Source organism: Myxine glutinosa, chromosome 11, assembly GCF_964187855.1.
Source record: "Myxine glutinosa chromosome 11, kmMyxGlut1.1, whole genome shotgun sequence".
In the NCBI taxonomy this organism is placed as follows: domain Eukaryota; kingdom Metazoa; phylum Chordata; class Myxini; order Myxiniformes; family Myxinidae; genus Myxine; species Myxine glutinosa.
The window spans coordinates 136,089,341-136,106,052 of record NC_136271.1 but is presented as its reverse complement, the minus strand read 5'-3'; the positions used below and the strand labels follow the sequence as shown (position 1 = coordinate 136,106,052).

Here is a 16,712-nt window from a genome sequence, read left to right as displayed (position 1 = left end):
GATTTTATTTGTTTTTCTTTATACATATTGTCGCGTAACCGTGATTAACACCACAGTTACGGATGACCGATTGCGAGACTTTACACTCCCGAGGCGAAAACTCAATGGCGGACTCAAGTTCAACACCAACGCGCGGAAGGCCAGACGCAGCGAAGGCTCCGCAACCTTATCGATTAAAATCAAACACCCAGGAAAACTGCGTTCAGATATTATGTACAAAAAGTAATATAAGGGTTTATTAGGAAAAGTAAAGCCAGTGAAAAAGCCCGCCGGTAAATCTAATAACTCTAATAAACCTAAATCGGGACGTCCCCACACGACTGACAGCAAACACAAACGAGGGAGATTAATCACGAAAATAACACGTCCCGTCGTTCAAAATATACGCGGAGATCGGGCTTATCTGTCTTTGTCGTCTTGTATGGTTGGTGTCCAGCACCGCTCCTTCCGGCCCGATCGCACACCACGAGGCCCCTCGCTCCAAGCACCACGCGTCCGACGCAGGCCAGCGGCTCCACTTGACCAGGGACAGGAAGGACTCCTTTCAACTCCACTCGACTCGACGACGCGGGAGTGCTGGCAGCCAAGTGCCAACGAACTGCTCAGTGCCAACTGGGTGTGCTCTCGTGTGTCTCCTGCGACTCCCTACAACCCGAACTGCACTCGAACTGCGACTGGAATGGCGTGTCCTCTCCAACTCTCCACCACCGCTCAACTCTCTGGTGCCTGCCTGCGTCTGCCAGTGCCTGCCACGAACTCAACTCAACTCAACAACTCAACTCAACTCCTGAAATGGCGTCCGACCGTCGCCTATATTGGTGGCCGATCACGTCACATTGCGCACTCCTCAGCCAATCAAAGCCTCCCGCGACTCCTGACATCTCCCCCGTTACGCGACCCTGCGGTCCTGGCATAACACGTGCCGGCCAGGTTTTTAGGCCTTTGGGAGGTGTACACGGTGGCGGCCAATTGTGGTGGTGTTTTTGACCTGGTTTCCTGTCAATTTAATACGAAGTCCTTGTCAGGGAAAGGGGATTATTTAATGTTGCGCTAAGGACCTAACTAATGTTTATGTGGTTTGCAGTGCCATAATGGACAAAGGTTTGACTACTAGGTGAGACTCACAGGGGCGTTACCCTTAATCCCTCACTATTTAACACTCGAATCTCCAGGTAGATCCACACTCATACATCTTACCCCGACAACCGCCTGAACATCAATAACTTATTACATGTAGAGTCCCTGTCACGACAGCCGAATACCTACCTATTCAGATCTACCTAGCTCTAGATGTTGCATTACCAAATTCATAACACAGCCCCCCCCCTGGAACCGTAGCTCCTGCAAGGTTCACCGCAGGGCTACCATTCCAGCCTTAACACTTACTGTCACACACTTAATTAACCTATGAAATCAATCAGGAAGGGCTGTGGGAAGTGAGTCGGACTACCTACCTACACTTCCTTAACATGCTGAACCCCTTAACCATCATGCAAGTATGTACATCTTCTTCGTTGTTCCTGTGGAGGGAGGAAACAACAACACACAACACTAACTTAACCACAAAACTTAACCATCTTTCCAAAACTCAAAACTCTAACCTTTGTACATACCCCGGTCTACAGACCGCGTCCCCCGGTGGATGCCACAAGACACAACCTTACCTGCGGGGCCATCCCCAATGCATCCCCCTAAATTTTCCACGGCCCTGTCCAGATGTTACAGGTGAGTGACACGGCTCGGTGGATTTCGCCCACATTCATGCTACACAGACCCCTTAACCACTCATTCTCATTCCATAGGTCATCAAGGCATTTCAAAAATCAATAAGGTTCTTCTTCAATACACCCCCCTGCAGGACCATGGCATTGATGTCATTCACGTGTGTGTGCATTCCTCAACTAGGCAGCGGGGAGGTACCGCACAAAAAGATGGTGGGGGCGCATCAGGCTGTGGTGCCCGCAGTCCCAAAAACAAGTCAACCGACTTACAAGTTCATTGCCCCCCCCCCTTTTTACCTCTTGGCCCCATGACAGCCCAACAGCCCCTTTCCGCCGTTACCTCGCCGGTGAGGGTCTCCACACACACCAGGCTCCTTTGCCTCCTGCTTTCGCGCAGCAACACGGGTCACCGGGGGACTTCCTCACCCCGCGGCGCCCAACCAGACCCTCCACCGACGAGCTCCAATTTCCAGTTACCACCGGCTGCCAGGGGTAATTGCCGCAGAGGGGGGCCCGCAGGCATCGCTCCTCAGAGCTTGCTCTGTACCTGCGGACACACACACCTTCCCCACCCACAAGACCCCAAAACACACTTCCTCCCCCGCTGCCATTCAATTCTCCACACAACTCGGCACAATTCAGTACAATTCATAGATGGTGTAAAAGGTGTTACAAGGCTTGCCATGGCCTGCTACATGTGAAATCCCCCCAGTTCACATTTAAACCATCACATCTTCCCAAAAGTACATTTCCAAAAGCACAATTATCGCCCCTCATTATCTCCAATAATCATCACTCACTCTCCAGGTTCCACTCTCACGACCACATCAAAACACCTAACCACAACACAAAAACATACGCCACCCACAAGACACTGTGGCTCCCATTCCATCCCCTCACCGGCCATGTCATCACTCTCACCCGCCTCCCAACTCCAAATTACATGTCCCCAATTTCCCAAAGCAAATCCTGAAGCCTGGGACAGTACTCCTTAAAACACTCACCTTAAGTGCAGGTAGTTGCAGGTTGGTCAGGTTCAAGGGTGTCATCCACCACTACAATTCCCAAAATTTCACATTGGGCCTACCAAATACTTCCAAATTTCTCTTTTGTCCCCACTACACTGGCAGGTATGTGGATCCGCATCCAACGGTGATCATCACTACACAACTACCTGTGGCCACGACAGCTCTGCACCTCTACCGTGCAAGGGTCACCGGGACAAGGTGAGCAGTCAAAACGCCAACATGGCCCATGAGTGTCCATAAGGGTGCGACCCACCATCCATCCTTCGGCCCCCCTGCGAGGAACACAGCTGCAGCAGCCCCAGCTGGCCAATGTGGTGAGCACTTGCTGCCAAAACACACACTACCGCACACACAACCTCGGCCCTGGGGGGCACGGTCGCAGTGCGTGGCATCCCTACAGCCACGTCCCCTGCACCTCCCCATCATCCCCCAGTCCGACTACAGAACTGCAGCCCCCCAGTGCTCACCCACACATGACCACACCAAGGTCCAGTCAACAGCCATGCTCCACCAGGAGACCCACCCAGAAGACATGGTTCACACACCTCGGACACGCACAGCACCACGTTGACCCTCAGGCTACACAACTACATCCCCATCATCCCGCGTCCCAAATATCAGCACAGTTGCCCCCGCAACCAGTTGAAAGCTGTGTCTTGCTACCCTATTAATTTCATCACAGCCTCCAACACTTTGGTCTACACACCTGGATCAATAATGGCGTCACTGTACAGTGTCCACCATGGCATTTCAAAATCCACCCTTAAATTTCCATCTAACCCACAGATTACCCATGCCAACCATTTGTCACATTTCACTCACCTCACCAAAGAAGGATGCTTTGCCATACACATGCCAGCCGAGCATGGCCCATATGCTCGGCTCGTCGTTACACATCTCCCGATTCACATCCCCATGGCTCTCTTCCCAACCCGAGAGTCCATAAATCACAACGGAGCATCTGTGGAAGGTCACTCACACCATCACGTTCCACAGATGCCCCAATGGTTGTCCGGCAGGCTATCTCCATCCCTGTCCATTCGGTTTGACCCGCGTCCATAGACCAACCACCATGCCAGGTCACCACATGCTGGTTGTCCCAGAGTCCCTGGAGGAGAGTGCCAGGCCGCATGCCCGGGTGGTCACCACATCAGTCCCAAGTTGGCCGCCCACAGTGCCACCACCAAAGCGCGACCCACAACACCTCCCCCTAGTGGTCCTCAATATTTGCCATCCCAGGCTTGAGAAACCACCTCGGACCTCCCTGGAGGTCTTAACCCCCACCAGGGTCCGGTGACCCTGCCGGCCCGAGCCACCAGCTCGGACGGCGCCCCGACGGACAAGGGACGCCACACTCCACCAGACCCCCCGTGGGACCCAGGTCGTACCTCGACACCCAAGGCTGGACCCCACGTCCAAATCTCGCCATCACAGCCCCCCAGCTGGCCGGCATACCCAAATTTTGAAAGGGGCAACTTTTGCCCGAGGCCATCACCCATGACCTCTCCATGTCCAAATCCCGCAGCCCGGGGACCAATCCCCACCATGGCTGCTCCAAATCAAGTTCCCATTGTAATTTTATTTAAAAAAATTTCATTCCCACTGCCAAACCGCAGCTGCAGGGAACAACCTCTACCACCGGTTGTTCTGCCCCTCCCTGCAGTTGATCCAAATTCCCTACAGGGACCAAATCTCCAGAAGCTCTATCTCCCGATCCTCCAAGATCCAAATCCAGCCCGGAGCCAACACACTCCCCCAACTGGTTGTCCAATTTTGGAGCCTCTGTTTCCAAATAGCAGTGTACAGTGAGCGTCCCCTCGGTCATTCCAACCACCTCCTCGGACCAACTCACCTCTTCCCCCAGACTCCTTTGGGCCTGATCAAGCTCTACCTCCATGGGACTGTCACAGGTCTCCAGCCGCTGGATCAACTCATCCTCATCATTAGAAATCATTCCTGGCCCCGCCAGGCTTTGATCAATATCCCCAATAAATACCCGGTCCGGCTCTATCGCATGGACCCCCAAAAACTCTACCCCCTCTTGCTCCGCACCACCGCCCTGGTGCTGCACAATTCCAAATTCATCCCCCGGTTGGGGTGTTGTGACATCCACACGGTCCCGATAAACAACCAGGCCAGAATGTGGGAAACATTCCCCATTACAACTCTCACATTCCAAATTTCCTTCCCCGCTCACCTGTGGACTCTCCACGTTTACCTGCAGGCATTCCCCCTCTACCTGTACACATTCCCCATCCACCTGTGGACATTCCCCATCCACCTGTGGACATTCCCCATCCACCTGTGGACCTGCGGTCTCCCCATTTACTTCAATTGCCATTCCCTGTGCAATTCCCAATTTTGCCATTCCCGGCTCCTGAGCCCCGTGCACATCTGCATGGGCCGTACTCTCTCCTGTTCCCAATCTAGCTTCCCCCCGTTCCGATTCAATTTTTGCCACCTTTGGCTTCTCCTGTGCCCCCATTTGAGTTTCTACTTTACCCTCAAATTTCCCCAGTCTGTCCGTAATTTGGTTTTGCACTCTCCCTTCTATGCCATCAATTCGTTCCCCCAGCTGCTGTGCCATTTCCCCAATTTTTCCTTCCAATTGTTCATTCCTTTCCTTTATTTCATTCCTCCATTCCTTCCCCTGGGACTCCATTTTATTTTCCATCCCTTCAATTTGTTCCTCCAATCGATCACTCATTCCCTTCATTCCTTCCCTACATTCCTTCCCTTGGGACTCCATTTTTCTTTCCATCCCACTTTTCATTTCTCCCATTTGCTTTCCCAATCGCTCACTATCGGCCCTCTGAGCATTTATTAAATTTACTATGGTCTGGAGATCTATCGGGGCCGTCCCAGCGGCGGGGAAAGTTCCAACGCTATCCTCCTTATCCCCCATTTCCGGCTCACTCCCGACGCTGACGGAGGCCTCGCTACGCACCTCCATTTCGTCGACCTCCGACATCCGCTTTTCGGAAGGTCGTTCCCCGCGCGCGTATTTATTTCAATTCCAAAAACACAATTTAAATTTGACGAAGACGCGATATCGCGCTCCGTATGCCCAATTGATTATTAAATTTCTCCGCCTCGCCTATCCAAATTTTGCGTTCGAACGTCGGACGCAATGTACGCCCGACCGTGTCGATGTCTCGCCGCGGACAAAAAATTTGTCCGACGGATTCAAATCCTACACTCCTGACACCACTTGTCGCGTAACCGTGATTAACACCACAGTTACGGATGACCGATTTGCGAGACTTTAACTCCCGAGGCGAACACTCAATGGCGGACTCAAGTTCAACACCAACGCGCGGAAGGCCAGACGCAGCGAAGGCTCCGCAACCTTATCGATTAAAATCAAACACCCAGGAAAACTGCGTTCAGATATTATGTACAAAAAGTAATATAAGGGTTTATTAGGAAAAGTAAAGCCAGTGAAAAAGCCCGCCGGTAAATCTAATAACTCTAATAAACCTAAATCGGGACGTCCCCACACGACTGACAGCAAACACAAACGAGGGAGATTAATCACGAAAATAACACGTCCCGTCGTTCAAAATATACGCGGAGATCGGGCTTATCTGTCTTTGTCGTCTTGTATGGTTGGTGTCCAGCACCGCTCCTTCCGGCCCGATCGCACACCACGAGGCCCCTCGCTCCAAGCACCACGCGTCCGACGCAGGCCAGCGGCTCCACTTGACCAGGGACAGGAAGGACTCCTTTCAACTCCACTCGACTCGACGACGCGGGAGTGCTGGCAGCCAAGTGCCAACGAACTGCTCAGTGCCAACTGGGTGTGCTCTCGTGTGTCTCCTGCGACTCCCTACAACCCGAACTGCACTCGAACTGCGACTGGAATGGCGTGTCCTCTCCAACTCTCCACCACCGCTCAACTCTCTGGTGCCTGCCTGCGTCTGCCAGTGCCTGCCACGAACTCAACTCAACTCAACAACTCAACTCAACTCCTGAAATGGCGTCCGACCGTCGCCTATATTGGTGGCCGATCACGTCACATTGCGCACTCCTCAGCCAATCAAAGCCTCCCGCGACTCCTGACATCTCCCCCGTTACGCGACCCTGCGGTCCTGGCATAACACGTGCCGGCCAGGTTTTTAGGCCTTTGGGAGGTGTACACGGTGGCGGCCAATTGTGGTGGTGTTTTTGACCTGGTTTCCTGTCAATTTAATACGAAGTCCTTGTCAGGGAAAGGGGATTATTTAATGTTGCGCTAAGGACCTAACTAATGTTTATGTGGTTTGCAGTGCCATAATGGACAAAGGTTTGACTACTAGGTGAGACTCACAGGGGCGTTACCCTTAATCCCTCACTATTTAACACTCGAATCTCCAGGTAGATCCACACTCATACATCTTACCCCGACAACCGCCTGAACATCAATAACTTATTACATGTAGAGTCCCTGTCACGACAGCCGAATACCTACCTATTCAGATCTACCTAGCTCTAGATGTTGCATTACCAAATTCATAACAATATAAACATTTATAATAAGTAAGAAAATATATAAATGTATTTTTTATTTGTATTGTCACTCGTATAATGTATTTGTGACGAATATGGGACTCGATCACCACCGTGTAGTTGTGTACATGTGGGCCATAACCCAAGAACAGCTGAACAGTGATTGGCTGAATTGAAGTCGTTAGCGGGAAGATGTTGTTCATGCCCAGAACATGAAACTGCATGAAACTATGAAGGCAAAAGGAGGGAAGACGTTCCTTATAGTTAAAATAGTTTATTATAAAATGATACCAACATGGGAATGGACAAGACAACAAAACCCGGACATATCTCCCCCACAAAGACAGACAAATAGGCAAAGTACAATGCGGAAACGCGACCTTATGTACAAAAGAAATAAATAGCCCACTGTGGTGCCGAAAATACCAGATTCACACAGTGAAGGGAGTCGGTGAGGACTTTAAGCAGGCACGAGATAGTCTTGGCCTGGTTTAGTGCAAGTTGGCATGGCACATTGTGAGGTGAGGTTCAGGGCAGAAGAATGGCATCGATGACGAGTGATGTCTCTGTGACTCTCCAAACTCTCCTTTTGTGGTGAGCGATGAAACACAGAGAGGAGAAGAGACATAATATGTTATCTCCTTGGGATGAAATGTAATCTCTCGTGCACATCCGTGGCTTTCAAACCTCAGGGTCCACCCTCTAGTTCTGTCATTGACCACCCTCTTCCAGTGGGTGGTGCTGCCTTTTCCATTTTCTCCAGGTAAACATTCTCCTTCTCCAGGTAAACATTTTGGTCCTCTCCAGGGCTCCGCAGCCAACTTTACCCCCATGGCTCGCAGTCCGCTGCCAAAATAGTTTGTGATGGTAGTTCATTTACAGCGTGAAGCGCTTTTTCGGTGCCTTTGTGCCCAAGTCCTCCACCTGGCCTCACCTGTACAGGAGGCTTTACACAATACAACTATTTACGCTATTCTGCTCTGAGGTTTATAATAACTGTCCCCTTGGTGCACCTTTAGCCATACAACTGTTTGGTGAGTTGTAGTGAGGTAGTTTTAGGGCAGTGTGCAGGGACGGCAGTCGTAGAGAGTGAATGTTCCTCAATTTCTGTAATCACTGACCTCACTAAATGGTCGCAGTGCCGGCCTTTTCCCTGGGATGTCAAAGCTTTTATCTTGGTGGTTATAGGTTCCTCAACGTGGAGATACAAGTTCAGGCTATAATCCTTGTTATGTCTCAAAATGTAAATTTCTTTCTTTAGCTACTCCTTCCTGTCTCTTCCATCATTTATTGACTTTGAATTGTATTCTTATCCATGCAAACCAAAAATTCCCTTACCCCCTCTCCCCACTCCACATCCCCCATATGACCCATTCAGTTGCAGTGGAGCAAGCGTGTAGAGCGAGATCAACGGACGATCAAAATGCTTGAGATCTGGTTGGATCAGGCAGAGCCAGCACTTGCTGAGAGCCTATGCAAACAGTCAGACTTATCTGGAAAGGCCCTTGCACAGCAGAACATACAGGTTGGTTTGCTTTTTGTATCCCATACGGGTCCATGAGATATTGTGGGTAAAGTTATAAGGGATCACAAATGAAAACCAAATGTACAAGGACCCATCACAGTAATGTATAAGGACCAGTGCCAGTAACTTGTCATATTTAATCCAATTCTATTTTTGTCCTTCGATTCTTGTAAACCAATGTAATGAAAATGATTCAAGACCTCACTCCAAGATAAGAGGCTCTATTCAAATCAATCTTCACATCCTACACACATAGACGAAAATCTCATTAGTCCTACAAAGCATATATAAAAGCAAATATAAAATGTGGTAAAGCTTTCTAACACATCAGCCATCAATCACAGTCTTGTCTTACCAAGATGAACCAGCGCGTATCTCTGTATAACCCATTCAGCTTGTAGAAACCGCCTATCCACACACACAAAGCGCTCGCACATAAATAGGCCAGCGAGAAGTCTCACGCCTCCGAAACCTCTTCTTCTTCTTCTTCTTCTTCTTCTTCATTTTTATTACAATCTCCCTCCGTTAAGATCACGGCCAGCAGGTGTAAGAGTCGGATATCAGTGCGTAAAATCTACCAACCAAAACGCGTAGGTTTCTGACATAGCCTGCCAGAACGAGTGCGATAGACCCCGTCAGCGCTCGGGCCCCCAACACTCAGTAGTGGCAAGCCCCCCTCGTTGGGCATTTTACTCTGAGGGCTCTGAAGGCTCTCTGGCGCAGGTGACAGAGGAGACAAACCGACGGGGTCTGAAGCGGCATCGCTACTCGCCGCATTGTTCGGGCACGAATCCATCCGGGCGGGGGAACCCGGGTCGACCTCGGCCGGTACACTCATGCCGGGCTGCAGGTCAACCTCCCCACAAGGTGCGAGATGCCGGACCGACACTGTGGTTTCTCTACCATCGGCCAAACGAACATGCGCGTATTCTGGATTAGCTTCCAATATTTCCACGAGGTCAACGAGCGGTTCGTATTTGCTCTGTCTGACTGCCCGCTTCAGGAAAGCCGGGCCCGGCTCAGCCAACCACAAGGGTAGAGGCTGCCTGCTAGAACTATGATGCTGATACTTGAACATTCTCTCGTGAGGAGTGGCATTAGTCGCAGTACATAACAGGGACTGAATGGCATGTAACGCTTCCGGCAAAACATGCTCCCACATGTTCGAGGTCATCCCGCGGGTTCGCAGAGCCATTGTAATGCCCGTGTTACGTGGTCCCCTCGGTGACTACCTGGTCTCGGTGACCCCCGGACCGTGAGAGGACCTTCGCCAGCAAGTAGGATGATATATATGAGCTTTCGTAACGCAACCCATATGAATTCCGGTCAAGAAGAAACCCCACACCAAGGATCCGGAATAATCAATAATATATTCCCTGAGCAATCAACAACCATCAACCATGTACAATCAATGTTACAAAGATGCAAACTCATCTACACTAACTCTAAGATGGCCATCTTATATATTCCTCACGTGAGCCCCACTCCTGACTCCCTCCGTGGTCAATGTCTCTCACAATGTCTCTCGTCTCCGCACACGGGCGGTTGAACGAACCCCGGGCGGACGTGCTCCAAACGTGCCGTCTCGTACCGGGGACAGCTGCTGCAGCGCCCCTCCTTGCCAAGCAACGGGGCAAAATCCAGCGCGGCTTCCAACGCGCGCGAGGCCCCAAAGTGCGACCCGTACGCGTCCTTGTAGACGGGGCAAAACCAAGCGCGGGTTGCAACGCGTGCGAGGCTCGACGTGCGACCCGTACGCGTCCTTGTAGACGGGGCAAACCAAGCGCGGTTTGCAACGCGTGCGAGGCTCAACGTGCGACCCGTACGCGTCCTTGTAGACGGGGCAAAACCAAGCGCAGTTTGCAACGCGCGCGTGGCCCAACGTGCGACCGCTTGGTTCCGTGCACGAACTCACGGGGACTTGACGTGTCCAAAGGTAGTTACGCGTCCAGGTAACTCCTCTCGCCAAACGGGTTTCGGAACGCCTCTGTTTTCCACGCAGCGCGAGGTCGATTCCACCTTTTGTCGTCGCGGGGCGAGGAAGATCAAGAAGAATACTCGTCCTGTTCCCTCGTGTCTTTTCTTCTTCCCTTTTCGGTCACTTCCGTTTCCGGCCACTTCCGTTTCCGGCCACTCCCTCCGAAGGGCTCCTGACCCTCCAACCACAACAACTTAATATACTCCACACGGATAAGCAAAGACCTGAATGGTAATTCCCATACATTCACATAAATATGTAACACTCCCCCCCTTCAAGAAAGAAAGTTTGAACCCAGCGAAAACTTTCTTCGCCGGCCAATTTGGAGAAACAAACCAGATAACTCAACCCCTCCAGATTACTCCCTCTGGACTAAGTACCAACAACGACATTGTCCCTGCCAAATCAAACTCCATCTCATGACCCTCTGACTTTGACCGTGAGTTTCTTGGGAATGAAGGTTAAGGGGTTGATCAAAGATCCAAAGTTAAGCAACTCGATAACACTTTTTCCGGGAGGCCAAGCCGAGTATTCACTACATGGATGCCTTTAGGAACGCGGAGTTCACGGTTAGTCCGTGCAGGAAAGTTCTCTACAGGGGCGCCTTGAGGAACGTGGAGTTCACGGTTAGTCCGTGCATGAAAGTTCACTACATGGACGCCTTTAGGAACGGCGTTCACGGTTAATTCGTGTAGGAATCTTGGCTCGGCGGCTCCGCCGCCTTCAGTGCTTCAACTTCTCAGAACTTCCCTAATAATTAGGGTGGGACCACTGGTCCCTGTAGTCCCATGAATAGCGGTCTCCTTCTCGGCCCCTACTTTGCCAATCCTTCCTTCGGGAGCGGCCGTAACTCAGGGAGCCTCCATAATAATTTTGATTGCGGCCCCCACCAAAACTACCGCCCAGTTGTCCTCTCCTGTAGACCTCTCGACGCCTACGAAATGCCTTCCCTACTGTTATGGTCCGACCCTCCAAATCCTTGCCATTCCAATTCTTCTCTGCCTCTCTGGCGTCTTTTGTGCTGGCAAACGTGACAAAGCCGAACCCTCTTGACTGTTGCGTTTCCCAGTCTCTTACCACCCGCACTTCCACCAGCGGCCCATATCTGTTGAAGACAGAGGTCAGAATTTCTTCCTCTGTTTTGAAGTTCAGTCCCCCTACAAACAACTTGGCACTTTTGTCGCCATCCCGAGCTGGTGTGGTGTTATTCTCCCTGCTGGGCTCTTTACCAACCCTCAGGTTACCATAAACTTGACCCCCGGCCAAATCATTCCCGATAACCACAGATACACCCTCTACAGGAAGCGTGGCTTGTAAACCGACGGTGACCGGTCCTGACACCAAATCGGACTCCAACTGGATGACCTGAAGGGGAGCACTAACACCACCCCCGATCCCCTGTAAACGAACACTATCCCCCGTTGCCGTCTCCTCGGACCATGGCAAAATGCCTTCAAGCATTAAAGATTGATGGGCCCCTGTGTCCCTCAATATCCTAACCGGTCTCCGGTTAGTCGAGGCTCCATCCAATGACACAAACCCCTCTGAAATAAATGGTTGGTAACCCTTTTGATGGCGATTTCTTACGCTAGCCATCGCATTCGGAGTTGTAATAGTCGGACTCCGCTCTGGGTTGTCCCTTTTCATGAGGTAACAACTGGACATCAAGTGTCCAGGTTTCTTGCAAAACGCGCAAGTAGGTCCGGAGGAAAAACTCGGGGTCTGCCTCGGGCCCCCCGAACTATAAGTTTGTCTTGGGCCCGCATCCCTCTGATTTCGAACCGGTGGGGTATCATAGTTGTCCCCATAATCATCTCGAGGCCGCCGCCATGTATGGTCGTTCTCCGCACCTGCTGTTCCCCACCTCCCCTGCGGAGATCTAGGCGAGGAGTTAGGTTCGTGGACCCCTATTCGGTGGGTTAAGGCATAATCATCTGCCATGGTGGCTGCGTCCCACAACTTTGGTACCTTCTTTTCCTGCAGGTACACTTTGATGTCCTCGTGGACACACTGCTGGAATTCCTCCACCAGGATCAAGTCCCGCAATGCCTCGAAGTCTTTCCCGACTCCTTTTGACTCACACCACCGATCAAACATGTTTTCTTTCACTCTGGCAAACTCCACATGGGTCTCACTCTCCCTCTTCCTGGCATTCCTGAATTTTTGCCTGTAAGCTTCCGGAACCAACTCATAGGCCTTGAGGATGTGCTTCTTCAGTACCTCATAATCTGCACATTGGTCCATTGGTAGCGCCGAATAAATTTCCTGAGCTTTCCCCACCAGCACACTTTGCACGAGTATGGTCCATGCCTCCTCCGGCCAGTTTAATTGTCGAGCCACTTTCTCAAAGTGTGGAAAAAATTTCGCGACTTCTTTTTCACTGAACCGTGGAACCAGCCTCACATGTCTGCCCACATCCCAGGTTTTCTGGTTAGGTGTCGACCCCGTCAGCAAGGGTGGTGCCTCTCCCCGTTCTCTCATTAACTCCAGCTCCTTGAATTTGATTTCTTGCTGAAGCTCCATGTCACGTTCCTTTAATTCCCTTTCCGCTTTTCTCTCCTCTGCTTCGAGGTCCCTTGCAGCTCTCCTCTCCTCTGCTTTTCTCCCTTCTAACCTTTCCTGGAGTTCTCGTTCCACTCTCCTTTCCTCTGCTTCTGCTTTCCTTTCTTCTTCTTTTAACCTTTCCTGGAGTTCTCGTTCCACTCTCCTTTCCTCCGCTTGTTTCTCTTCCCTCCTCTCTTCTGCTTTCCTTTCTTCTTCTGCTCTTTCCTTTTCTGCTTTCCTTTCTTCTTCTTTAATCCGTTCCTGGCTCCGTAACTGCAACTCCAGTTTCCGGAGCTCAACGTCTTCTGGTTCTTCGGGTAGCCACTCCCAGGCTAACTCGTCCCATGTTCCTAATCCCACCATAGATTGTATCACCGTGGCCTGCAACTCTGCCTTCCTCAAATTAGTTCGGACCTCCAAGTTAAAATGTTTGGCCAATTTCAAGAGGTCCGACTTTAGCAACGCTCGGAACTGTGCCTCACTCGGTGTTACCCCAAAGTTCTGTGCCACAAACGCCATGGTGCCTATCGTTAACACCTGTTAACCTTCACCCAAGATTTTACCGCAATTTCTCAAAACAAAAAAATTTACCAATTAATAATTAATTAATAAATTTTAATTACTAAAAATTATTATTTTATTATTTTATACAATTTTAAATCCCGGACGGGCCCCCAATTCTGTTACGTGGTCCCCTCGGTGACTACCTGGTCTCGGTGACCCCCGGACCGTGAGAGGACCTTCGCCAGCAAGTAGGATGATATATATGAGCTTTCGTAACGCAACCCATATGAATTCCGGTCAAGAAGAAACCCCACACCAAGGATCCGGAATAATCAATAATATATTCCCTGAGCAATCAACAACCATCAACCATGTACAATCAATGTTACAAAGATGCAAACTCATCTACACTAACTCTAAGATGGCCATCTTATATATTCCTCACGTGAGCCCCACTCCTGACTCCCTCCGTGGTCAATGTCTCTCACAATGTCTCTCGTCTCCGCACACGGGCGGTTGAACGAACCCCGGGCGGACGTGCTCCAAACGTGCCGTCTCGTACCGGGGACAGCTGCTGCAGCGCCCCTCCTTGCCAAGCAACGGGGCAAAATCCAGCGCGGCTTCCAACGCGCGCGAGGCCCCAAAGTGCGACCCGTACGCGTCCTTGTAGACGGGGCAAAACCAAGCGCGGGTTGCAACGCGTGCGAGGCTCGACGTGCGACCCGTACGCGTCCTTGTAGACGGGGCAAACCAAGCGCGGTTTGCAACGCGTGCGAGGCTCAACGTGCGACCCGTACGCGTCCTTGTAGACGGGGCAAAACCAAGCGCGGTTTGCAACACGCGCGTGGCCCAACGTGCGACCGCTTGGTTCCGTGCACGAACTCACGGGGACTTGACGTGTCCAAAGGTAGTTACGCGTCCAGGTAACTCCTCTCGCCAAACGGGTTTCGGAACGCCTCTGTTTTCCACGCAGCGCGAGGTCGATTCCACCTTTTGTCGTCGCGGGGCGAGGAAGATCAAGAAGAATACTCGTCCTGTTCCCTCGTGTCTTTTCTTCTTCCCTTTTCGGTCACTTCCGTTTCCGGCCACTTCCGTTTCCGGCCACTCCCTCCGAAGGGCTCCTGACCCTCCAACCACAACAACTTAATATACTCCACACGGATAAGCAAAGACCTGAATGGTAATTCCCATACATTCACATAAATATGTAACACCCGCCATATAATCCCATTGTGACGTTCAATTAAGCCGTTCCCTTGGGGATTGTACGCAGTGGTGCGGCTGGAGGCAATACCCCGCTCGAGGAGATATTGCATGATTTTCCGAGATAAGAACGCCGTCCCCCTGTCACTGTGTATGAGTGTATGAAAGCAGGATAGGAACAACTGCCGGAGACATCTAATTACAGTGGTGGACGACATGTCCGAGCACGGAAATGCGAACGGAAATCGTGAAAACTCGTCAACTATCATGAGAAGATAGCGGTGCGCTCTGCCGCCGGGCAAGGGCCCTTTGAAGTCGATGTTCAGCCGCTCCCAAGGCCGCCCAGCGTGTATTAACGTACCCATAGGAGGCTTGTAAAAACTCGGCTTGAGTTCCGCGCAAACCGGGCATGACTTGCATAAATGATGTATTTCGTCGACGGAGAAAGGTAAGTTCCTGCTTCGAATGAAATGAGCCATACGGGTGATGCCCGGGTGACGAAGCGAATTATGTATGGTACGCAGCTCGTAGACCGTCATTACAGAGCAGATGGGCCGAAACAAGGCGTCAGCTGAACGGTTATCCTTTCCCGGTCGGTACACAATATCAAAGTTAGTCGGCCAATTCTATGTGCCAGCGCGCGATCTTCTCGTTCTTAATTTTTTGAGAGTGTTTCCCGTCGTACATAAAGGCGACAGATTGCTGATCTGTGACTAGTTGAAAATGTTTTCCGAAGAGGAAATGTCACCATCTGCGGACCGTTTCAACTATAGCGTAAGCTTCCTTCTCAATCGAGGAGTGGCGCCTCTCACTATCCGATAAGGTCCTTGAGAAGAATGCCACTGGTCGGCCCCCCTGGTTCAGTGTGGCCACGATTGCGCAATCTGACGCATCTGTCTCCACCAAGAAAGGGACCGTCTCGTCAATGGAGGTCACAACGGCACCAGCTATGTCATCCTTCAGTTGTTGAAAGGAAGTCTGAGCAGCCAAGGTCAACGGAAATGTTTTGCACTCGATGAGGGGACGTATCTTCTCAGAGAACCGTGGGACCCACTGGGAGTAATGCGCAAACAACCCCATAGCTTGCTTTAAAGTTTCCCGATCGACGGGAGGGGCCAAGTCAAGTAGGGGCTGTAGCCGCGCCGAATCGTGCCGTATCTTCGTAGCTCCGGTCTTGGGCATGTAGCCCAAGAGGTCTATGGTTCTCACTGAGTAACTACATTTGGCTTCGTTGGAGGTGAACTGGTATTTCTGGGCCACCTCCAAGAAGCGCTGCAGATTAGCATCATTGTCTTTCTGGTTCCAACCACAAACAGTGACATTATCGACGTAAACAAATACATCTTTCAATTGCTCCTTGGATAGTATATCATCTATCGCCCGTTGAAAGCATGCGACCCCGTTCGTTACGCCGAAGGGGATTATACAAAATTGGTACAACCGCTGACCAGACTCGAAGGCTGCATAGGGGCGGTCAGCTTCCTGTATTGGGATTTGATGATAGGCGCTGCATCGGTCCAGCGTACTGAAAACTCGGTAGTTCGATACAGCCCGGACCATTTCATCCATTCTGGGGAGCGGGTAGGCATCTAGTTGTGCAAAGTGATTCATCGTTTGTGAGTAGTCGACGACCATGCGTTTGCGATGATTAGCGCTATTGACGACAAGCACTTGAGCCCGCCAGGGAGAGCAACTGGGTTTGATGACTCCCTCAAGTAAAA

At 51.1% G+C, this 16,712-nt stretch overlaps 1 protein-coding gene across 6 annotated transcripts in view; it reads left to right on the top strand.

Moving 5' to 3' along the window:
- The window catches only part of LOC137436831 (nesprin-3), a 97,312-nt gene that overhangs the window by 57,855 nt on the left and 22,745 nt on the right, over positions 1 to 16,712 (top strand). For all 6 annotated transcript variants that reach the window (XM_078787162.1, XM_068130984.2, XM_068130983.2 and 3 more), the window contains one exon: positions 8,616 to 8,762. In XM_078787162.1, coding sequence (XP_078643288.1) covers positions 8,616 to 8,762 — 147 coding nt within the window. The remainder of the gene's footprint in view (positions 1 to 8,615; positions 8,763 to 16,712) is intronic.